The sequence below is a fragment of the Haliotis rufescens genome, unplaced genomic scaffold (genome assembly GCF_023055435.1).
Source record: "Haliotis rufescens isolate VD_foot unplaced genomic scaffold, xgHalRufe1.0.p SCAF_10, whole genome shotgun sequence".
In the NCBI taxonomy this organism is placed as follows: domain Eukaryota; kingdom Metazoa; phylum Mollusca; class Gastropoda; order Lepetellida; family Haliotidae; genus Haliotis; species Haliotis rufescens.
In genome coordinates, this window is record NW_025963780.1 from 36208863 (window position 1) to 36227372 (window position 18510).

The 18510-nt window shown below is 39.8% G+C and overlaps 1 protein-coding gene across 1 annotated transcript; it reads right to left on the reverse strand.

Annotated features, from left to right (window-relative positions):
* Nucleotides 1-4065: 4065 nt before the first annotated feature.
* On the reverse strand, nt 4066-17461 carry LOC124131049 (acidic mammalian chitinase-like). Its single transcript, XM_046494129.2, has 10 exons — nt 17348-17461; nt 15179-15213; nt 12942-13050; nt 11282-11648; nt 10733-10856; nt 10075-10199; nt 8933-9068; nt 8261-8428; nt 6762-6884; nt 4066-5821 (listed from the first exon to the last, which is right to left on the reverse strand). The coding sequence occupies exons 3-10, from the start codon at nt 12997-12999 to the stop codon at nt 5618-5620; spliced, it is 1305 nt and encodes a 434-aa protein (XP_046350085.2). The 5' UTR covers nt 13000-13050; nt 15179-15213; nt 17348-17461; the 3' UTR covers nt 4066-5617.
* Nucleotides 17462-18510: the final 1049 nt, after the last annotated feature.

The window sequence follows — 18510 nt, forward strand, 5'->3', positions numbered from 1 at the left end:
TAAACAGCAAACAAACAAACAAACGAAACTGCTATTATAAAACAAAACAAAACATCAGGTAAGTACATCCAAGCCGAGAAGGACAATTGGTATGGGAGTGGGGTATGGGATTACCCATAGATCCAAACTGAGAAGGATACTAATTAGTGTTTCCGCAATTGTCTCTATAAAGGATGACTGGTAGAACTTGCATATCCCGTGTGCGACATACTGTTGGAGTTCTATTCAAACGCCGGGGGAAAGATGCTATGATACCCCGTGTCTCCATAACAGGCAAACCTATCAAATTCGAAAAATCTGCAATATTTCTCGGGGTGATCCTTGATCAACACCTCACTTGGCGCAAACATATAGAATATGTGGAAAACAGATGTCAAAAAGACCTGAACGTATTACGGGCAATTTCAGGCACATCTTGGGGCACATCGAGGGTCACTCACCTGGACCTCTACAAATCTCTTATCAGATAAAAAATTGACTATGGTTGTGAGGCTTTTCATTCAGCATCAAATACTGTCTTGAGGCGCCTAGATAGAATACAATACAAAGCCCTAATGCTGGCCACAGGCGCAGCAACAGGCACCTCACTAGAAGCACTACAAGTAGAAACGGGAGAACTCCCATTGAAACTAAGAAGAGAGCAGGCAATATTATCGTTCTGGGGACGAACATCAAACCCTTTGGTTAAAAAGATATGGCAAGGCCAAAACACTCGAGATGAAGCCCTAGCTCGAAACAATTCCTCACATACTCATCTGGGATATTAGTACGTGAACTCATTCGAAGTCACAATTGTGATGACATTCAGCCTCCAGAAAGTCACTACAAAGGGTTACACCCTCCCTGGACTTTAAAAACTCCCAAAGTTGACACTGCTTTAACATCAGAAGTCACTAAAAAAGAAAACCCAACCCTGCTACGATCAGTAGCTTTCACTAAAATTCAAACTACCTGGGACAGCTGGGCCCATATATACACTGATGGATCCAAGAATCCTATCAACAACAGTGCTGGTTACGGGATCCATATCCACAGCTCCAAACCCCAAGCACATTCAGTTCGCTTGCCTGATGGTCAGTCAGTATTCACGGCTGAATTGGAGGCAATTCATCATGCACTCAAACTCATACCGGAACTTCCGGAAGCAAAGGCAGTTGTCCTATCAGACTCGCTAAGTGCACTTTAGGCCATCAGTGGCAGAAACTCAAACTCCAGGCCAAACACTGTCAACAATATTCTATACGAATATACAAAACTATCAGACCAAGGGCAACAGATGGATCTGTGTTGGATCCCCTCCCACATAGATATTCATGGAAATGAAAAAGCAGACTCACTGGCGAAGCTAGCTCTAGACAAAGCGGATATACAGCATATTCCCTTTAGTAAACTAGAGATAAAAATCAAAATCAAAGCCTCCATAGCAGAAAGATGGCAAGCCCAATGGGACGCAAGTAAGATCGGCAGATGGCTATACAAAATTCAACCCAAGGTCCAACAAAAGCCAAACTCATACTCAAATGAAAGGAAAATTGAAATTTCTATCTCACGCCTCAGACTTGGTCTCAAAAAACACTATGACAAGGTTTGTTCATCTTGCAATCAGGCTGAAACCATTGATCACGTGTTACTAGAATGTCATGACCATGCCCCAGCCCGGGCTAGGTTAAAACAAGAATTGCAGTTAGATCCGCTATCTGTCATAGATCTCCTAAAGCCAAGAGATGCAATAGCGAAGGCCAAACTAACTCTATTTCTGAGAGATGGACAGCTACTCGAACGTATATAAACAGAGCAGCCAAGGATAAAAATGAAATCATATCAATATAAGAAAAAAGAAATCATATCAATACAAAAACAGAAATTATGTAAACACCAAACTCACAATAGAAATGTGTACCCTTCTCACACACAGGAGTCCCAAAGAGGGACAGGTCAGCCGAAATTGCCTAGGCAGAAGGCGACCTCTTAAACACTTAATGCAACATCAACAGCGACATACGCTTGCAGTTGGAAAGCGCACGTTAAATATCCAATATAAGTAAGTAAGTACTTGCATATCACATCACACCAGGTCATAATGCAACAAATATTTATTACCAATTAAAATTTAGGATTTGAAATATATTTGCCACGTAATAACTCAATACTTATATGTAATCACTAATAAATCATTGTTCAGTTCTTTTCTCAATTGTATTTGTTTTGTCAACGAATACACCGTGAGTTTTGTCTACGAGTTGGGAGTGGTACGAATTGGTTTGGTTACGAAGTTACCTCCAACCATCAATATTCCCATGAGGGTGACGGCTCCACAGACAGGTGCCCGTTTGCTGTATAAGGGTGGTGGCTGAAACGTTACCAAACTACGATGGGTGTGTAGTGCACACTTAACAAGTTTCCCGTATTAAGTACAATTCTTCCCATGCTTTCAGGCTGCGTTTGAACATAATCAGTCAATTCAGTGGAACATCTCCATCAGCTGCCAGAGCTATGGCTTAGTTTTTCTGGGACTCCAAAGGAATCCTAATCGTGGCCAACCTCTGAAAAGGTCAGACCATTAATGACCAATATTATTCTGATCTGCTGAGGCAACTGTGTAAGAAAAGCAGGGCTAAAACTCGTGGAAAACTCACTAAAGATGTGTTGTCCAAGCAGGACAAGCACCTGTGCACATGTCTATTGTTGTCATGGTAAGCTATGGCTGTAATGCACGACTGTGGCTTTCAACTTCCTCCGTATTCACCAGATTTGGCACCGTAGATTTCCCACCTTCTTCCTAAACTTGAAGCAAGAACTGTCTCGGAGGGGATTATGTTGGAAAAACAAATATTAGTAGTCCATCATAGTGAGACTCAGAACTTTTCAGTCATCCCTTGTAGGGTCAAGTGTTGTAATTAGTGTCATGTGTGAAATAAGGACTTGTTTCTCTCTAAATGGGGGGCACGAGTGGCCCAGTAGTCTAAGGCGCCGCAAGTCGCTGTGCAGAGTTGCGTCCCTTGGGCACGCCAGAAACCTATGATTGTGGGTTCGAATCCCGGTTCGCCCCAATTATGTTTCTAGGTTTGTCAGCACCATACCCGTGCTCGTGGGTTTCACCGAAGTGGTAAACGTCTGACTCCTGCATCATTTCGTGCTTTCCTCCCACAATAAGCTGACAGCTGTGATGTAACTGGAATACTGTTCAAAGCGGAGTTAAACCCAACTCACTCACTCACTCTCTAAATAGGGTAGTGGTACTGTTCCATTGTTACACTTCACAAAGTGGGAGGTAGCAGACAAATAAATGTCACTTGAATCAAACTGGCTTTGACTGTAAATTTGTCTGAGACTACATACTACCTCTCAGAAATTGAGATCACCTGGTAGCAATAACCTGGCTGATTGTGTGACATTATACCCCAATGATGTGGCTTGTTACTCATGCTATCAACCACATTTATTCCTAATTTGAGAATTGGCTGCAACCATGTAAAGTAGACACAATTTATGGATAACAACATATTTATTCACTGTAAAGACGTTTGAGTATAGATACTTATACCCTTGTCAAGCAAGGCCGACACCATGATATATCAATTGTTTGTAATTTAATGCCACACTCACCAATATTCCAGCTATATGACATTAGTCTGTATTTAATCGAGTTTGGACCAGACACTTCAGTGACACATTGTGAGCAACAATCCATGCCGTTTGGGTGAGTGAGTGAGTGAATATGGTTTTACTCCGCTTTTAGCAATATTCCAGCAATATCACGGCGGGGGACACCAGAAATGGGCTTCACACATTGTACCCATGTCGGGAATCGAACCCGGGTCTTTGCCATGACGAGTGAACGCTTTAACCACTAGGCTACCCGACCGCCCCCCATGCCCATGGGTTTGAAGACATGCAATGAACCATGTCATCGAGTCTGACCACCCATCCAATTGGTTGCCTCTTACTACCAGCATAGGTTGCTGAGGGCTCTTTCTAACCCGGAATCCCAATGGGGGCCATGTTAAGACTGTGATGTTTCTGACGTAAAGGAATGTAAAGAAAACAAGAATAAGCACAAAATTTTTAAGGGTATTTTTTATTTAAAAAGATAGAGTGAAAAAATATAGTGTTCATGTGAAAGTAGCACAAATAGCTGTGCGAGTATATGGTTATACGATGTTGTGGCCTATGGTAGAGGATTTGCATCCTAATCAAGACTGACACAATTGTTTCATATGTGTGTTAGTGGTTCATTAACTCAGTATTTGTAAAGTCTGTCCCTGATCATGCTGATAACACTGTTGGTGGTAGATAACACAATATTTGTACCCACTGTTGGTGGTAAATAACACAATAATTGTACCCACTGGTGGTAGATAACACAATATTTGTACCCACTGGTGGTAGATAACACAATATTTGTACCCACTGTTGGTGGAAGATAACACAATATTTGTACCCACTGTTGGTGGTAAATAACACAATAATTGTACCCACTGGTGGTAGATAACACAATATTTGTACCCACTGGTGGTAGATAACACACAAAATATTTGTGCCCACTGTTGGTGGTGGATAACACAATATTTGTACCCACTTTTGGAGGTAGATAACACAATATTTGTACCCACTGTTGGTAGATAACACACACAATATTTGTGCCCATTGTTGGTGGTAGATAACACAATATTTGTACCATTGTTGGAGGTAGATAACACAATATTTGTACCCACTGTTGGTGGTAGATAACACAATATTTGTACACACTTTTGGAGGTAGATAACACAATATTTGTACTGTATTTGTTCATACATAAATGCGGCATACAATAGGTGTATCAGGTCCTTTCCCTTTTTGTATTTTGGGAGCATAAACTATTGTCATGGAATATTTGATTCACTGAAATTGTCCTGTTTGAATGTGATAAAGAAAAGAGCAACTGATAAGTAAAAATATATAATCATGACCGTAGATGAAACAATAAACATTTTGGAATGTGTATCAATGTATGAAGGGGAAATTTTCCAACAAACGCTATGGAAGTACCAGTCAATATTCCAGTAACGTACTTTTCCTTTACTGGGGGCACCGGTGGGCAAGTCATCTACAACACCTCACTGTACTGGATTGCGTACCTTGGGCATGCCAGGAACCTATGATTGTCTGTTCGAATCCCGATGCTACCCGATTATGTTTCCAGGTTTGTCAGCATCATACCCGTGCTCGTGGTTTTCACCAAAGTGGTAAACATCTGAGACCCGCATCACTTCGGGCTTTCCTCCCACATCAAGCTGACACACTGTGATATAACTGGAATACTGTTCAAAGCGGTGTTACACCCAACTCACTCACTCACTCTTCTTACAAAAAACTGTTATTAACAAAATACTGTATAAACCCTAACATAACTGAAATACTGTTCTAACCAGTGTTGAACCTAACACACTCACTCACTCATACAAATCCAATAACAGGTAGGCCGTTCTTTCAGAGATTGCCTCTTGGTAGTCAGCAGGAGAGAGTTTTCCCTTTTGATGTACTGGGTACAGCAATACATGCTGCACATTTGGATTAATTTCTCAGCTTACAAATCAAATTTACAAAACATGTTCTGATCGACTACAAATAAGGTAAATTAAACATTAACATCAATCTCAACATATTCTCTAACATCATATTCAACCTCTACATTTTTAGAAGTCTTATAATCTGCCACTGCAGCATTGATCGCTTTAAACAGCGGCCATTTTGTTTTCCCATCACACGATCCCTTGTAGTCGTCGGCGTTGAGCATGAAGACCATGGCTCCTCCAAACCCCTGCTGCAGCAGGTACTGGGCCTGGAAGACAAGGTCAGGGGAGATGATCACCCAGTGTTAGAGGAGAATACGAGCTAGGTGATAATACCTGTAAAGGTATAAATACCAGGGAAGAGATATAAACCACTTGGGAGATATACTGATGGAAACGAATGAAGGAACAATGAAAAATATAGGGAAATAAGCTTTACTGTCAGTACATTTTAAATAGCAAGCCTACAAATTCAACATGTCAGAATTAAATGTTGAGATGTGTGCATTGTTTCCAACATGTATTTGGTAGGCAAGACTGGGCACCCATGATAACATTTCATTTTACTGTGTCTAAAACTAGGTGTTCCCTTATTCATTTCCATCAGTATATATACCAGTTGGAGGCTAAATATCAGTGGGCAGATATACCACTTTTGAGATATATACCAGCTTGAAATATTACTAGTTAGGAGATATATACCACTTGGGAGATATATACCAGTTTGAAATGTTACCAGTGAGGAGATATATACCACTTGGGAGATATATACCAGTCTGAAATATTACCAGTTAGAAGATATATACCACTTGGGAGATATATACCAGTTTGAAATATTACCAGTTAGGAGATATATACCACATGGGAGATATATACCAGTTTGAAATATTACCAGTTAGGAGACATTTAGGAGATAAATACCTCTGTGCATGTGTGCGGGTTTGCGTGTCCTGGTTGGAGTGAGTGAGTGAGTATGGTTTTACGCCGCTTTTAGCAATATTCCAGCAACATCACGGCAGGGGACACCAGAAATGGGATTCACACATTGTACCCATGTCGGGAATTGAACCCGGATCTTCAGCCTGACGAGCGAACGCTTTAACCACTAGGCTACCCGATGGCCCCTTCCTGGTTGGAAGTCACATCAGGGCAAGTTTAACATGTTCCAAGTTGTGACACAGATCGGTACATGGCCATGATGATGTTTACCTTGAGTGTGACGCTGCGAACGTTGTCGTAGGAGATCCACAAGTCTCCCTGGTACAGGTAGGGGACCTTACTCTTGTCATCCCACACTACCGTTGTACTGTTGTTCTTAGCCAGCTTACATGTCTGAAATGAAAGAACACATCAGTTGATGTATCTGTGTGTAGATGAAGTGAGTGAGCAAGGGTGGATCCAACATTCTTAAAAGGGAGGGGTCCAAAATATCAAAATCCTCTCTCAGATAATTTTACAGCCAACAACATACATTTGGTTTTCAAAAGGGGAGGGGGGGAAATCCAGACCCCCTGGACACCCATGTGGACTGCCTATGGTAAGTAAGGTTTCATGCTGCTTTTAGTTTGTTTGTTTGTTTAACACCGCACTCAGCAATATTCCAGCTATATGACGTCAGTCTGTAAATAATCAAGTCTGGACCAGACAATCCAGTGATTGATAACATGAGCATCGATCCATGCAATTTGGATACTATGACTTGCATCAACCGAGTCAGCGAGCCTGACCACCCGATCCCGTTAGTCGCCTCTTAAGACAAGCACAGGGCTCATTCCAGGAATTTTCTGACATGGGCCCTTTATCTGAAAATTATAAATATTCAAGAGGTACAAACACACTTGCCCATACAGCACAATGCTAAAATGCCCCATTGTCTTTGAAAATGTGGACCTTTTTTCAAGTTTAGGGGCTAAAAGTACAAGGCCCCTACCTAGAATTAACCCTGCAAGCATAGGTGCCTTTTACAGTTGCTGAAGACCTATTCTACCCCGGATCTTCACGGATCTCATGCTGCTTTTAGCAATATTCCAGCAGCATCATGGCGGAGGCAACAGAAATAGACTTCACAATGTACCCATGTGGAAAGGTGAATGTGACCTTCAATGTGACGACTCAACGCTTTGATACTGGGCTGACCCACTGACCTAATCTGTGTGTAACCCAGGGGTCCGGAAAATTTAAAATCCCAATCGGACATTTGCATTTAGGCCACGCCCCCTTCAAATAGCGTATTTTAGTACAACTTTTCACACACATTACCAGTTGTTACGTATTCATAATATGATGAATTATTTAAATTTAAATTGTTTAATTCACCAGACAATTAATAACAAATAACATCATTTTAGAATTACATGGAAAATATACGTTTATTTCTGTTATAATAACAATCTATTAACGTAGTGAACGGTCTTATTAATATTCATGAGTTGTATCTGCTCAAGTGTATGCGTTGTAACATTTGGATCGAGACTATATCCCATGACATTACCACGTGACGGGAAAAGATTTTTTTTTAAACTAAAGATATGACCGTTTCCGGACCCCTGGTGTAACCATAAACACCATCATGACAAGAATAACACTGAAATTATTAAGAACTGTAAAAAGAAACTTTGCCATGCACACAAAACGCATTAAAGGCCAAAAGGAGGTCAGTGTTTTTGTTCACCTCTAGGCAACACCCCAACGGACCCCTACATACTTACGGTATCATAGCCAGGGAAGTCCCCCATACGTCCGACCCCTTTAGCCAAAGAGTAGATTCCATGTGACTTTTCATCGAGCAGCGTGTATGAGTGAGCGTACGTGGGAATTCCTGTCATCACCTGACTCTTCTTCATCCCCTGCCGCACCCATTCATTGGGCGACCAAACCTAGAGAGCATCACATCATTGTTTTATCATTAGTTTTATCATAATCACTACTGGAAAACACAAGTCAGATTGTGTCACGATCTGTCGGCTTAAAAACATGGTTGAAAGAATTATGAACCTGCCAATATTTGCCAAAGATCATTTTGTTGATTTTGCACACAGCATGAATATTTTTCTTGAAAAGAGTTCTCTGTAGTCCCCAATGTGAGAAATATTAAAATCACATGGGGACATGAACATCATATACATTTTTCATTATTCCATTTTGGAACAGATTGTTTTAGCCTGGAGATACAGAGAATGACAGTTTTTATCACTCTGTATCACTGGAGGAAGAAGAGAAATCTTCTTTGATAGGCATTTAGAGAACTCTTTTTCTCCGACTTTAGTTGTGCCTTTCTTGCAAGAAAAGTGTTTCTTTTTTATCAGGCCTTATGATCGCCTCTCAAGACAATTAGTTCTGGCGGCCTATTTTAACTCAGGTCCCCATGGGGTCAAACGTACAAAGTATCTGTTTTTGAAGATGGTCTTGTCCAGCACATCGTCCCCGGGGTAGAGGGGGCTGTTGAGGCCAGTAAACGGGAATACCTCCAGGTACAGATGCATGTCATAGGTCATCACGTTCACAAAGTCCACGTACCTAGCAGCAAACAAACATTGCATGACATACACACTGAATCAGGGCAGAGAACAGACCCAACCTTCAACTAAGATTCCTAAACAGACTGAACCATCAACTAAGATTCCTAAACAGACTGAACTATCAACTAAGATTCCTAAACAGACTGAACCATCAACTAAGATTCCTAAACAGACTGAACTATCAACTAAGATTCCTAAACAGACTGAACCATCAACTAAGATTCCGAAACAGACTGAACCATCAAAGTTCAGAAACAGATCTAACCTTCCACAGGCAACTTTCAACTGATTTAGGTACTGACTATTTCATATTCTTGAAAACAATATTGCCTGCCACAAAATGATATTGCTGCAAGGTGTTTTTGTTTCAGATACAATATCTGGGTTTGTAACTGCAGCTGAAAACATATCTGATCTTGATACACAATCCCAGGCACCCCACAGACTGGGCCAATGGGGCACTGCTAGTGTCCAATACTGCTTACTGGCCACAAGTGAGGCACCCCCCAGACTGGGCCAATGGGGCAGTGCTAGTGTCCAATACTGCTTACTGGCCACAAGTGAGGCACCCCCCAGACTGGGCCAATGGGGCACTGCTAGTGTCCAATACTGCTTACTGGCCACAAGTGAGGCACCCCCCAGACTGGGCCAATGGGGCAGTGCCTTTGTCCAATACTGCTTACTGGCAACAAGTGAGGCACACCCCAGACTGGGCCAATGGAGCAGTGCTTGTGTCCAATACTGCTTACTGGCAACAAGTGAGCCCCCCCCCAGACTGGGCCAATGGGGCAGTGCTAGTGTCCAATACTGCTTACTGGCCACAATTGGGCAATGGGGTGGCCAAGTGGTGAAGCCCTTGCTTGTCACACCAAAGGCTGGGTTCAGTTACCAACATGGGTACAATGTGTAAAGCCCAATTCTGACATCCCCAGCAATGATGTTGCTGGAAAGGTGCTAAAACTAAAACCTCACTCACTCACTCACTCACTCGTAACAATACATACTTGGCTAGTTCGGCCACCTCGTAACAGGTGCTGATCATTCCCTCCCCAGCACTGACAGCCATGGTCAGCAAGAGATGACTGCCGCCATTCTGCGTCTCGTCCGCGTCAAACATCTCTCTTATAGTCTGTAAGAAAAGAAAATGTTCAAATTGATCAGGAAGGAGAGCCTTGTGTTCAAATTTGTATTGATACTTCAACCTGTTTCTGAAAATATTCGAAAAAAATTGCATTTAAAATTTAATTACTAAATGGCTTTATCGTGAGTTTCCAAACCATAGGCTAATTACTGCTTACTTCTACTCAATCACCCCTGTAACTAAATTACTCCGCTATGAACGGGCGGGGCACTAGTTCTCCCGCCATAAGCGTCATCTCTCCTTTGTTTCATCGTCTAATCTCTCCTTTGTTTCATCGTCTACAGTAAGCCATCGGCACATCGGCTCCCTTCAAGTATATATGTGTTTCACCACATGTAACGCTTTCGCGTTTGTCCTCAGGTTTTGATGAAGTAAATAAATCGTCCGCAGGATACGCTGGATGGGAGTTTAGTTCCTCCTTTCCGAGAATTTACTTTTATATTTTGAATAGTTGACTGTCTTAAACAAAAATCTCAGAAACTATATCCCAAGACCCCTCAACCATGCTCAAATTGACTCACCTTCACTACCAGGGTGAGATTACGTCTCCGTGCAGGAGGGTGGCCGAATGTGGGAAATTCCCAGTCCATGTCCAGTCCATCGAATCCATACTTCCTCATCCAAGGAACCGTGCTCCTGGCAAACCTGGACACAGGGACAATATGATCACAAAACTATTCGTCTTATCTCCATGTCAGAATGTTCATATCTGATTGGTCCACATGATCTTGATAAAATAGCATGTATCCTGCTAGGGAGGAAAATAAATTTCTGAGTAGGAGAATAAATCCCTTATACCCCGCTATGAACCAAAAAGCTGCACATTGCTTACGAGTCAATAAAAGTCATGAGATACAATGTTATATGTCAGTGTAATTTATTGTTAAACAATGTTGTAATTGTGTTGCATTGTTTCTGTTGAGATTCAATGGAAGTTCATAGCTTGTGTTTTGACAATGTTTGGTTATCGGGAATGTAGTACTTTCTTATGTAAGTAGCGATGAGGAGGTTACTTTATTTAGATGCTTTTGGAGTAAGTGTGATCTGGAATCTTCAAGATGGAGTCTTACCTTGTCCTATTTTCTTCAGTATTCAAAACCTGGCTGAAGTTGCCTCCATTGCAAAGCAACACTTTCAAGGATGGTTTGAGTTTCTTCATGGTCGCAATTTTTGAGTAGTAGGTCTCTGCATCCGATACATTCCGAGGTGTCATTTGTGCATTTTCGATGGTTGTTATCATAAAGATGATGTGTGAACAGAGAGACACATTCATTGCTGGAGGAAGTGGAGTTGTGAATGGTTCCTGATTCATATCAAAGTAACACACAATGTTGAATGTAGAGTTATCTCCCCTGGTTTGTTGTTTCGAGTTACCTCCCATTGATTGGTAAGCACTAAATGAGTACTGCCTTGAAATACTTGGTGAGCCGCCAGCATCTGTGAATGGAGAGTCCATGTTCAATCAGCATCAGAAAAATACTTTGGTCCCACTGACAAATGGAGGTAAATATTAATCAGGATCACACATATTAAACTCAATTCACTGATGTTGTCTATCAAGGGAGCAACTATTTGATTTTCAGGGGTGGCAGACGGGCCAGGATTTTTATTTTGAGCATCTTTTTTAATGTTTAGGAGCTCAATTATTTTTCCCAAATAGATAAACTATATTCTGTTAACAATTGTCTAATAGAAGAAGGCACACTATTTTTCCCCCTACAATGCCGGGCATATCTAAAAGAAAATCAATATTCAATAAAAATTAATCATTTCTACAGACTGAAGAATGACAGTAGCTATCCAGTTTAGTAAAGTTACCAAACAATATCTGGCCAGCCACTCTCTTCTACTGCCATCAGCATATGACCTGCTAGCATGAACTCAATTCATTTGCTCGAGGTGAGGTGAGGATAATTGGGTTTGATTTCAAGATGACATGCATGGAATGGATAATAAGCCCCTGATGACCATCTCTGGTTCAACCAAGACTAGAACTTGTTTACGGTGTAACTGGGCTGTGGGAGAGCCTGGGGGTTAAAGCATTTGCTCGCCATGCCGAGGACCCGGTTAGGTTTCAACATGGGTACAATGTGTGGAGCCTATTTCTGCTGTGAAGCCTATTTCTGCTGTCCCCTGCTGTGATATTGCTGGAACATTGATAGAAGCAGCATAAAACCATACTCAGTCACTCACTCACCAGGGAGTAATTACATCGATTACGGTATTATCTGAAAGTGGTGCTTTCCCTGTATATCTTTCTCAAGCCATTAGGTAGTGTCAAGTGGTTGACCACTCCATCACAAGGTGAACACGACCACCTCCGCAGTCTATTGGATGGAGCATTTGGTGTAATCACCTGGCTGTGTGCATCACATCAAAAGACATGAGAAGATGGTACTTGCATAGCAATGTGTGGCTGCTTGTACTGTTCCAGATATATTTGCCGGTTTTCTAGCACAAGGCGACCAAGATACCATGCCACAGTTTAACATGGATACCCCACTCAGACACATTATACCGACTCCGATCTGACCAGTCCTGTTTTATCCCCTTAATGGTTCATGAGAACCAGGCAGGGTAACAACAACATTTAACAACTTTTGGTTTGATGCGGCCAGGGGACCTTTGGCACTATGATCTACTGTCTGCACCCTGCTAATATTGAAGTGTACGAATCTGTCAGGAGGTCCTGTGTTAATGAGGTGTTCCTGTACAAGTCATCCCCGTCACCTTGAGCACCTGTCAGGACACAGGCGGCAACTGCAGCCAGTGTGAGTATGGTCCTCATCCTCGTCCTTGTCCTCGACCTGAACTGCAGGGGACTTCTCAGTCTTCTAATCTACAAAAACAAGATTAAACATGCATACAAACATCACCGGAAACTTGAAACTTAGACATAATTAATTTTGATATGGATTAACGGCGCCATGTGCCATGCTCTATTTGTTTTGGGTTAGAGAAAGTTACGTACGGATGAGAAATAAATTGTTTGATAGGCATACGTAGAAGTTGGCAGATGACAAAGTAGACACAATTTATGGCTAACAACTTCTTTAATACTGTAAAAAACAACATTTTGGTTTCGATCCTTATACCGTTGTCAAGCAAGTCTTGCTTGACAATGATATAAGGATCTATACTGAAACATCGCTTTTTTTCAAGTCTTGCTTGACAACAGTATAAGGATCTATACTGAAACATCGCTTTTTCGAGTCTTGCTTGACAACGGTATAAGGATCTATACTGAAATGTTGCTTTTTACAGTATTAAAGAAGTTGTGAGCCATAAATTGTGTCTACTTTGGGATGAGTAATAGTTGATGATGTTACAAACTTTTAAAAGAAACTTTATCTCTATCTTGCAATGTTTAATGATATGTGTACATACAAAATACATAAGTAATCATGAAAATATTTTTTAAAACATTCCCAACTGCAAATTATTACACAAAACATGTTTGTGTCAGTTGGACACAAAGATCAAAGAAAGAATTTAACACTATATCATATGAGTAATTGTAAGATAGATGTAAACACATTTTTAAAAGAAGCCATATCTTTCTCTGTCTCATGTTTAATGATATGAGTACATATGAAATGCAAAAATCATTATGAAAATATCTTTTAAGACATTCCTAATTAATTGTAAAGGCTCAGTGATCAAAGGGGGACAAATTTTGTTATGGAGACAGGCGGGGTTGACCTAGTTACTGTGTAGAGAGGTATGAGCACTTCTGTACAGCGTGAATAACTGACGTATCAGTCTGCTGAGTAAACATACTGTATGTTAAGCATTAGGGAGTTCACACTCATAGAGAAGTGTGATTCAGGGTTATATAAAAGCTATGCACTCACATCGTTGTGGGTTTCAATTTTAACAATACCTGCATGTCTCCACTGATCTAGTTCATTATAAAACAGGATTTTTCACTTCCTGTGACAGGGGTTGTGACATCACTATGGAGTTTTTAACATTGAATCTATTTATAACATGTGTGAAAGCGAGGCTTGGTTTTCATCTATAAGTGGTAACATAGGCTGAGCTTGCACACTGATATGACATGCCAACAATTGAGTTGTTATGCCATTCAGTTAAAATTTTGAACATTTATCACGTATACCACTATAACTGTGTCAACTAAATATCTCTCCTTCCTTGAAAATTATAACAAATGTTTCAGAAGTCATTGTTGTAATTTTCTTTTACTTATTTCATGATAAGTCTGATTTCTATTTTTATATTACATATGTATTACCGTATTCGACGTAATAAGCGGCCTAGGCGCTCTCAAAAAAGAAATAGGGGGCTCTTATTAAAATATTATTTTGGTGAAAAAAACAGAGTTGAAAGATAAATTTCGTGGTTTATGCTGACAGCCTGAAATGTTATTGATGACAGATATATTTTTCCAGAATTTAATTCCCCATAATTAACGGTGCATATAACACATGAGTGCGTATTATACGCGAATAAATAAGACTTCTGTACATTGATCAATCGGAAAGGGTGCTAATTGGGATTGTTCACTGGCCAATATATTAGCAAATATCGCATTGGGCGCTTATTAGAGCGGGGCGCTTATTACATCGAATACGGTAAACTAAAATGTGTCCGATTCTCATTCCTGCTTCGGAAGGTACCACATGCAAATTACAATTGTTTCCCCTTTCACTAAGTTTCAGGCTACATATGTGTGCTTTAGGCCACATTGTTTTTATTTTAATGTTTCACAGATCTATTCCAGCTTTTTCACACAAGGTCGGTTGAAATAAAAGTAAAAATAAATGTCAATCATGTATTTATATGAAAGTCATTTTGCTGTGGAGTTATAACTGCAGGTGTCATCTTGAATCACTGATAGAGATGTGGACATGGAATTTGTATGTAACATTTGGTATTGTATAAGAGGGTCTATATAACCTGCTGGACATATAACAAAAATAAATATTTTTATGTTTAATTTATTCCTTAGACCGACTGCTTTTCAGTAGGGATGGCAGGCCTGTGAAATGAAAAATAAATTTGTGTGGCCTTTTGACAGTACTTGCATCAATAGATAGGTAGGCTACAAAATTCTTCGAGCCGTGTTGATCCTCTGGATCAAAGTTATCTTGTAAATATAGTCATAATACGTGTAGATTTATTTTTGATGTGTTGCTGTGGTGTTCGATGGTCATATATCCAAAAGAAAGTACATACGACACAGGTCTACAGCAACATTTGCCTGAAGATATGGAATATAGATTGACGTATTAGTTCCTTGTTCTTCGTTGCAGTCAGCAGTACTTCAATATTCCAGCCATCTTCCCAAGGCAAGGGAGTTAACTGACTTCAAAAGTCCAGTTTCCACCCTTGCTAAACTAGGCTGGTACTATGGGGTTACATTTTGGCTGGACTAACGAGTCTATGCATAGTCCAATCAAAATCAAAATCAAAATCAAAATCCGGTTCATAAACTGTCGTGCAGATTTCGGTCGATTGCAGGATTTGCAAAGCATGTGCACCGCCAACTCGTTGTCAATAGATATTTTCCAAACCTTTTCATGATTTTAAATAAGGTGCTCCCGTGAACTGATGCACTTCGCAATGTAAGATCCGTTTTATCACAATATAGATCTTGATTATCGATCAGATCTCCTTGACTTGATTTGTTTGAAACAAATGCAAATGATGGAATCAGATTGGTCCATAGGAGAGGCTTAGAAGGGGCATAACTCATAATAACCACTGGTGGCGCTACGATCGAGCCCAGGAATTCAAGCCTAGTTCGGCAAGGATGGAAATTGGACATTTATAGTCAGTTAACTCTCCCTCGGGAAGATGTACTCCAGCTGTATGACAGATAACAACCCAATCTTCTATGTTGTCCTTTATTTGATGGAAACTGTGGTAATTTAATATGTAAACCCTGTTATCATAGGGACCCCCTTCTTCAGCTCAGTAAACTAAAACCCTAAAAACAGACAATGTCTCAGTTCCACACGGGGTCACCTCAAGCTTCTACAAGAATGAGAACAAGACGCATAGTTCCTCTTTCAGTATTTAACACAAATATTTCATGTGAGGAAGTATTTGTCCTTATTTGCATTTCAATTGTGGTGACTCATTTTTGTGCTTCATATAGGAAACTAATCCCACTATACAGTGTTACAGTCAAAATATATACCCCACTATACAGTGTCACAGTCAAAATATATACCACACTATACATTGTCTCAGTCAAAATATATACCACACTATACAGTGTCACAGTCGAAATATATACCCCACTATACAGTGTCACAGTCGAAATATATACCCCACTATACAGTGTCAAAGTCAAAATATACCCCACTATACAGTGTCACAGTCAACACATATACCCCACTATACATTGTCAAAGTCAAAATTTACCCCACTATACAGTGTCACAGTCAAAATATATAGCCCTACCATACAGTGTCACAGTCAACACTTATACCCAACTGTACAGTGTTACAGTCAAAATATATTCCCCTACTAGACAGCGTCACAGTCAAAATATATACCCCACTATACAGTGTCACAGTCAAAATATATACCCCACACTGAAGAACTGTATAAATATACACCATTTTCAGTATATCAGTTGAAATATACACCTCACACTGACGATCAGTACAAATATATATACCATTCATTGGAGAACAGTATGACATAGATACCCCTTTTTGAAGAACAGTACTAAAAATATACCCAAATTGATGATCAGTACAAAATATACACCCCGCATTAAAAATCAATACAAAACATATACTACTCATTGAAAATCAGTACAAAATATATACCACTCATTGAAAATCAATACAAAACACATACCCTTCATTGAAAATCAGTACAAAATATATATCCCTCATTGAAAAATCAATACAAAACATATACCATTCATTGAAAATCAATACAAAATATATATCCCTCTTTGAAGAACAGTACAAAATGAATTGAATAGCCCACGTTTAAGATCGGTACAAAATATACCCTATCATAAATTATACCCTGGTCAGACATGACTCAGTCAAGCATGTTACTATGCAGATTATTCTTTCAATCACAAATGTATTCAAAGCTAGCCTAATCTTTGCAGTCTAATTAAGCTTCATTGTCATATTGATACACACCAACCTGCGAGCTCACGTGTCTGTTGCTATCTCCTACTGTAGTGACAACGACCTGAAAAGCTCTCTGCCATAGACTTGCTCTGTTGACAATAGAACATTGAACTTTAGTCACATGTCATAGCTTTTGTTTACAAAGGGGGGTAACTCCAAATATTGCAGGATTTGATACCACAAAAAAACAAAACCTTTTCATCTGAAATACACATAACTGCATATTATTGTTCTTCACTGAGAGTTAAAATAAAACTTATTGTCAACTAAAGATGTAATTTAATATAATCAACATAAACTGATTCATGAATTTTGGAATTTATTAATTTGGTACAAATAAAATTATGCAATGTTTACTTATTGTCTTTAGTTAAACATTCTACAACAATCTACGTCATTCTTGAAAGGCTGTCTCTCCAGTCAGTGGTCTGGAGAGAGGAATTCAAGCTGTTTGGTTTATGAAAATATTCACCTGGACACCTGAAAAGAAATTTCCATGTAAAACAAAATTGGATCCTCTGGTAATCTTTTTCATGAAGCATATATTTTCTTGTTTACAGCTTTACAAATATTTCATTATGATACATGCAATATTTTAGGGATTGTGTGTGGTGAGAAATTATATAAACTGTGAAATTAGGGAAATTTACAAACTAATGGACTACGTTCCAATATCTTAAACATGCCATGGGTCAAACTGATAATGTGACTCGGACATAGTTCAGGGCCAGTGTCTCTTGTTGTCCTGGTCAGATAGAGAACACATGCAAGACATTAACACCTGTTTACGGCTAGGGACCGACTATTTGATATTGGACCGACTATTTGATATTTGGGGTGGGTTGGGGGGAGATTTTATCAACAACAAAAACTTGTCCCTCAAAACTCTTGAAAAAACTAATTATGTATCAGACTGTTGAAGAAAAGTATAATTGCCTGCCACAAAAATTGCATTTTGTTTTTCTAAAGAGAAATTCAGGCTAATTTTAAATAAAAAATATCTGGTTCTGTAGCTGTTGCTGAAAAAAAATTCAAATTTCATAACAAATAACACCCCCCCCCCCCCCCCCCTTACAGGGTCTGAGCCCTTTGTTCATCGTCTCAATTTGTGGAATCCCACTAACCACATATACATCCATGGAATACTACCCCTGAAGATCCAGGTTAAATTA

Coding starts and splice junctions, on each gene's coding strand:
- LOC124131049 (XM_046494129.2), bottom strand. CDS start 12,999: ATGAGGACCATACTCACACTGGCTGCAGTTGCCGCCTGTGTCCTGACA. Junction 10,200..10,732: donor ATCTCACCCTGGTAGTGAAG/GTGAGTCAATTT, acceptor CTTTTCTTACAG/ACTATAAGAGAGATGTTTGA. Junction 9,069..10,074: donor GAGGTGGCCGAACTAGCCAA/GTATGTATTGTT, acceptor GTTTGCTGCTAG/GTACGTGGACTTTGTGAACG.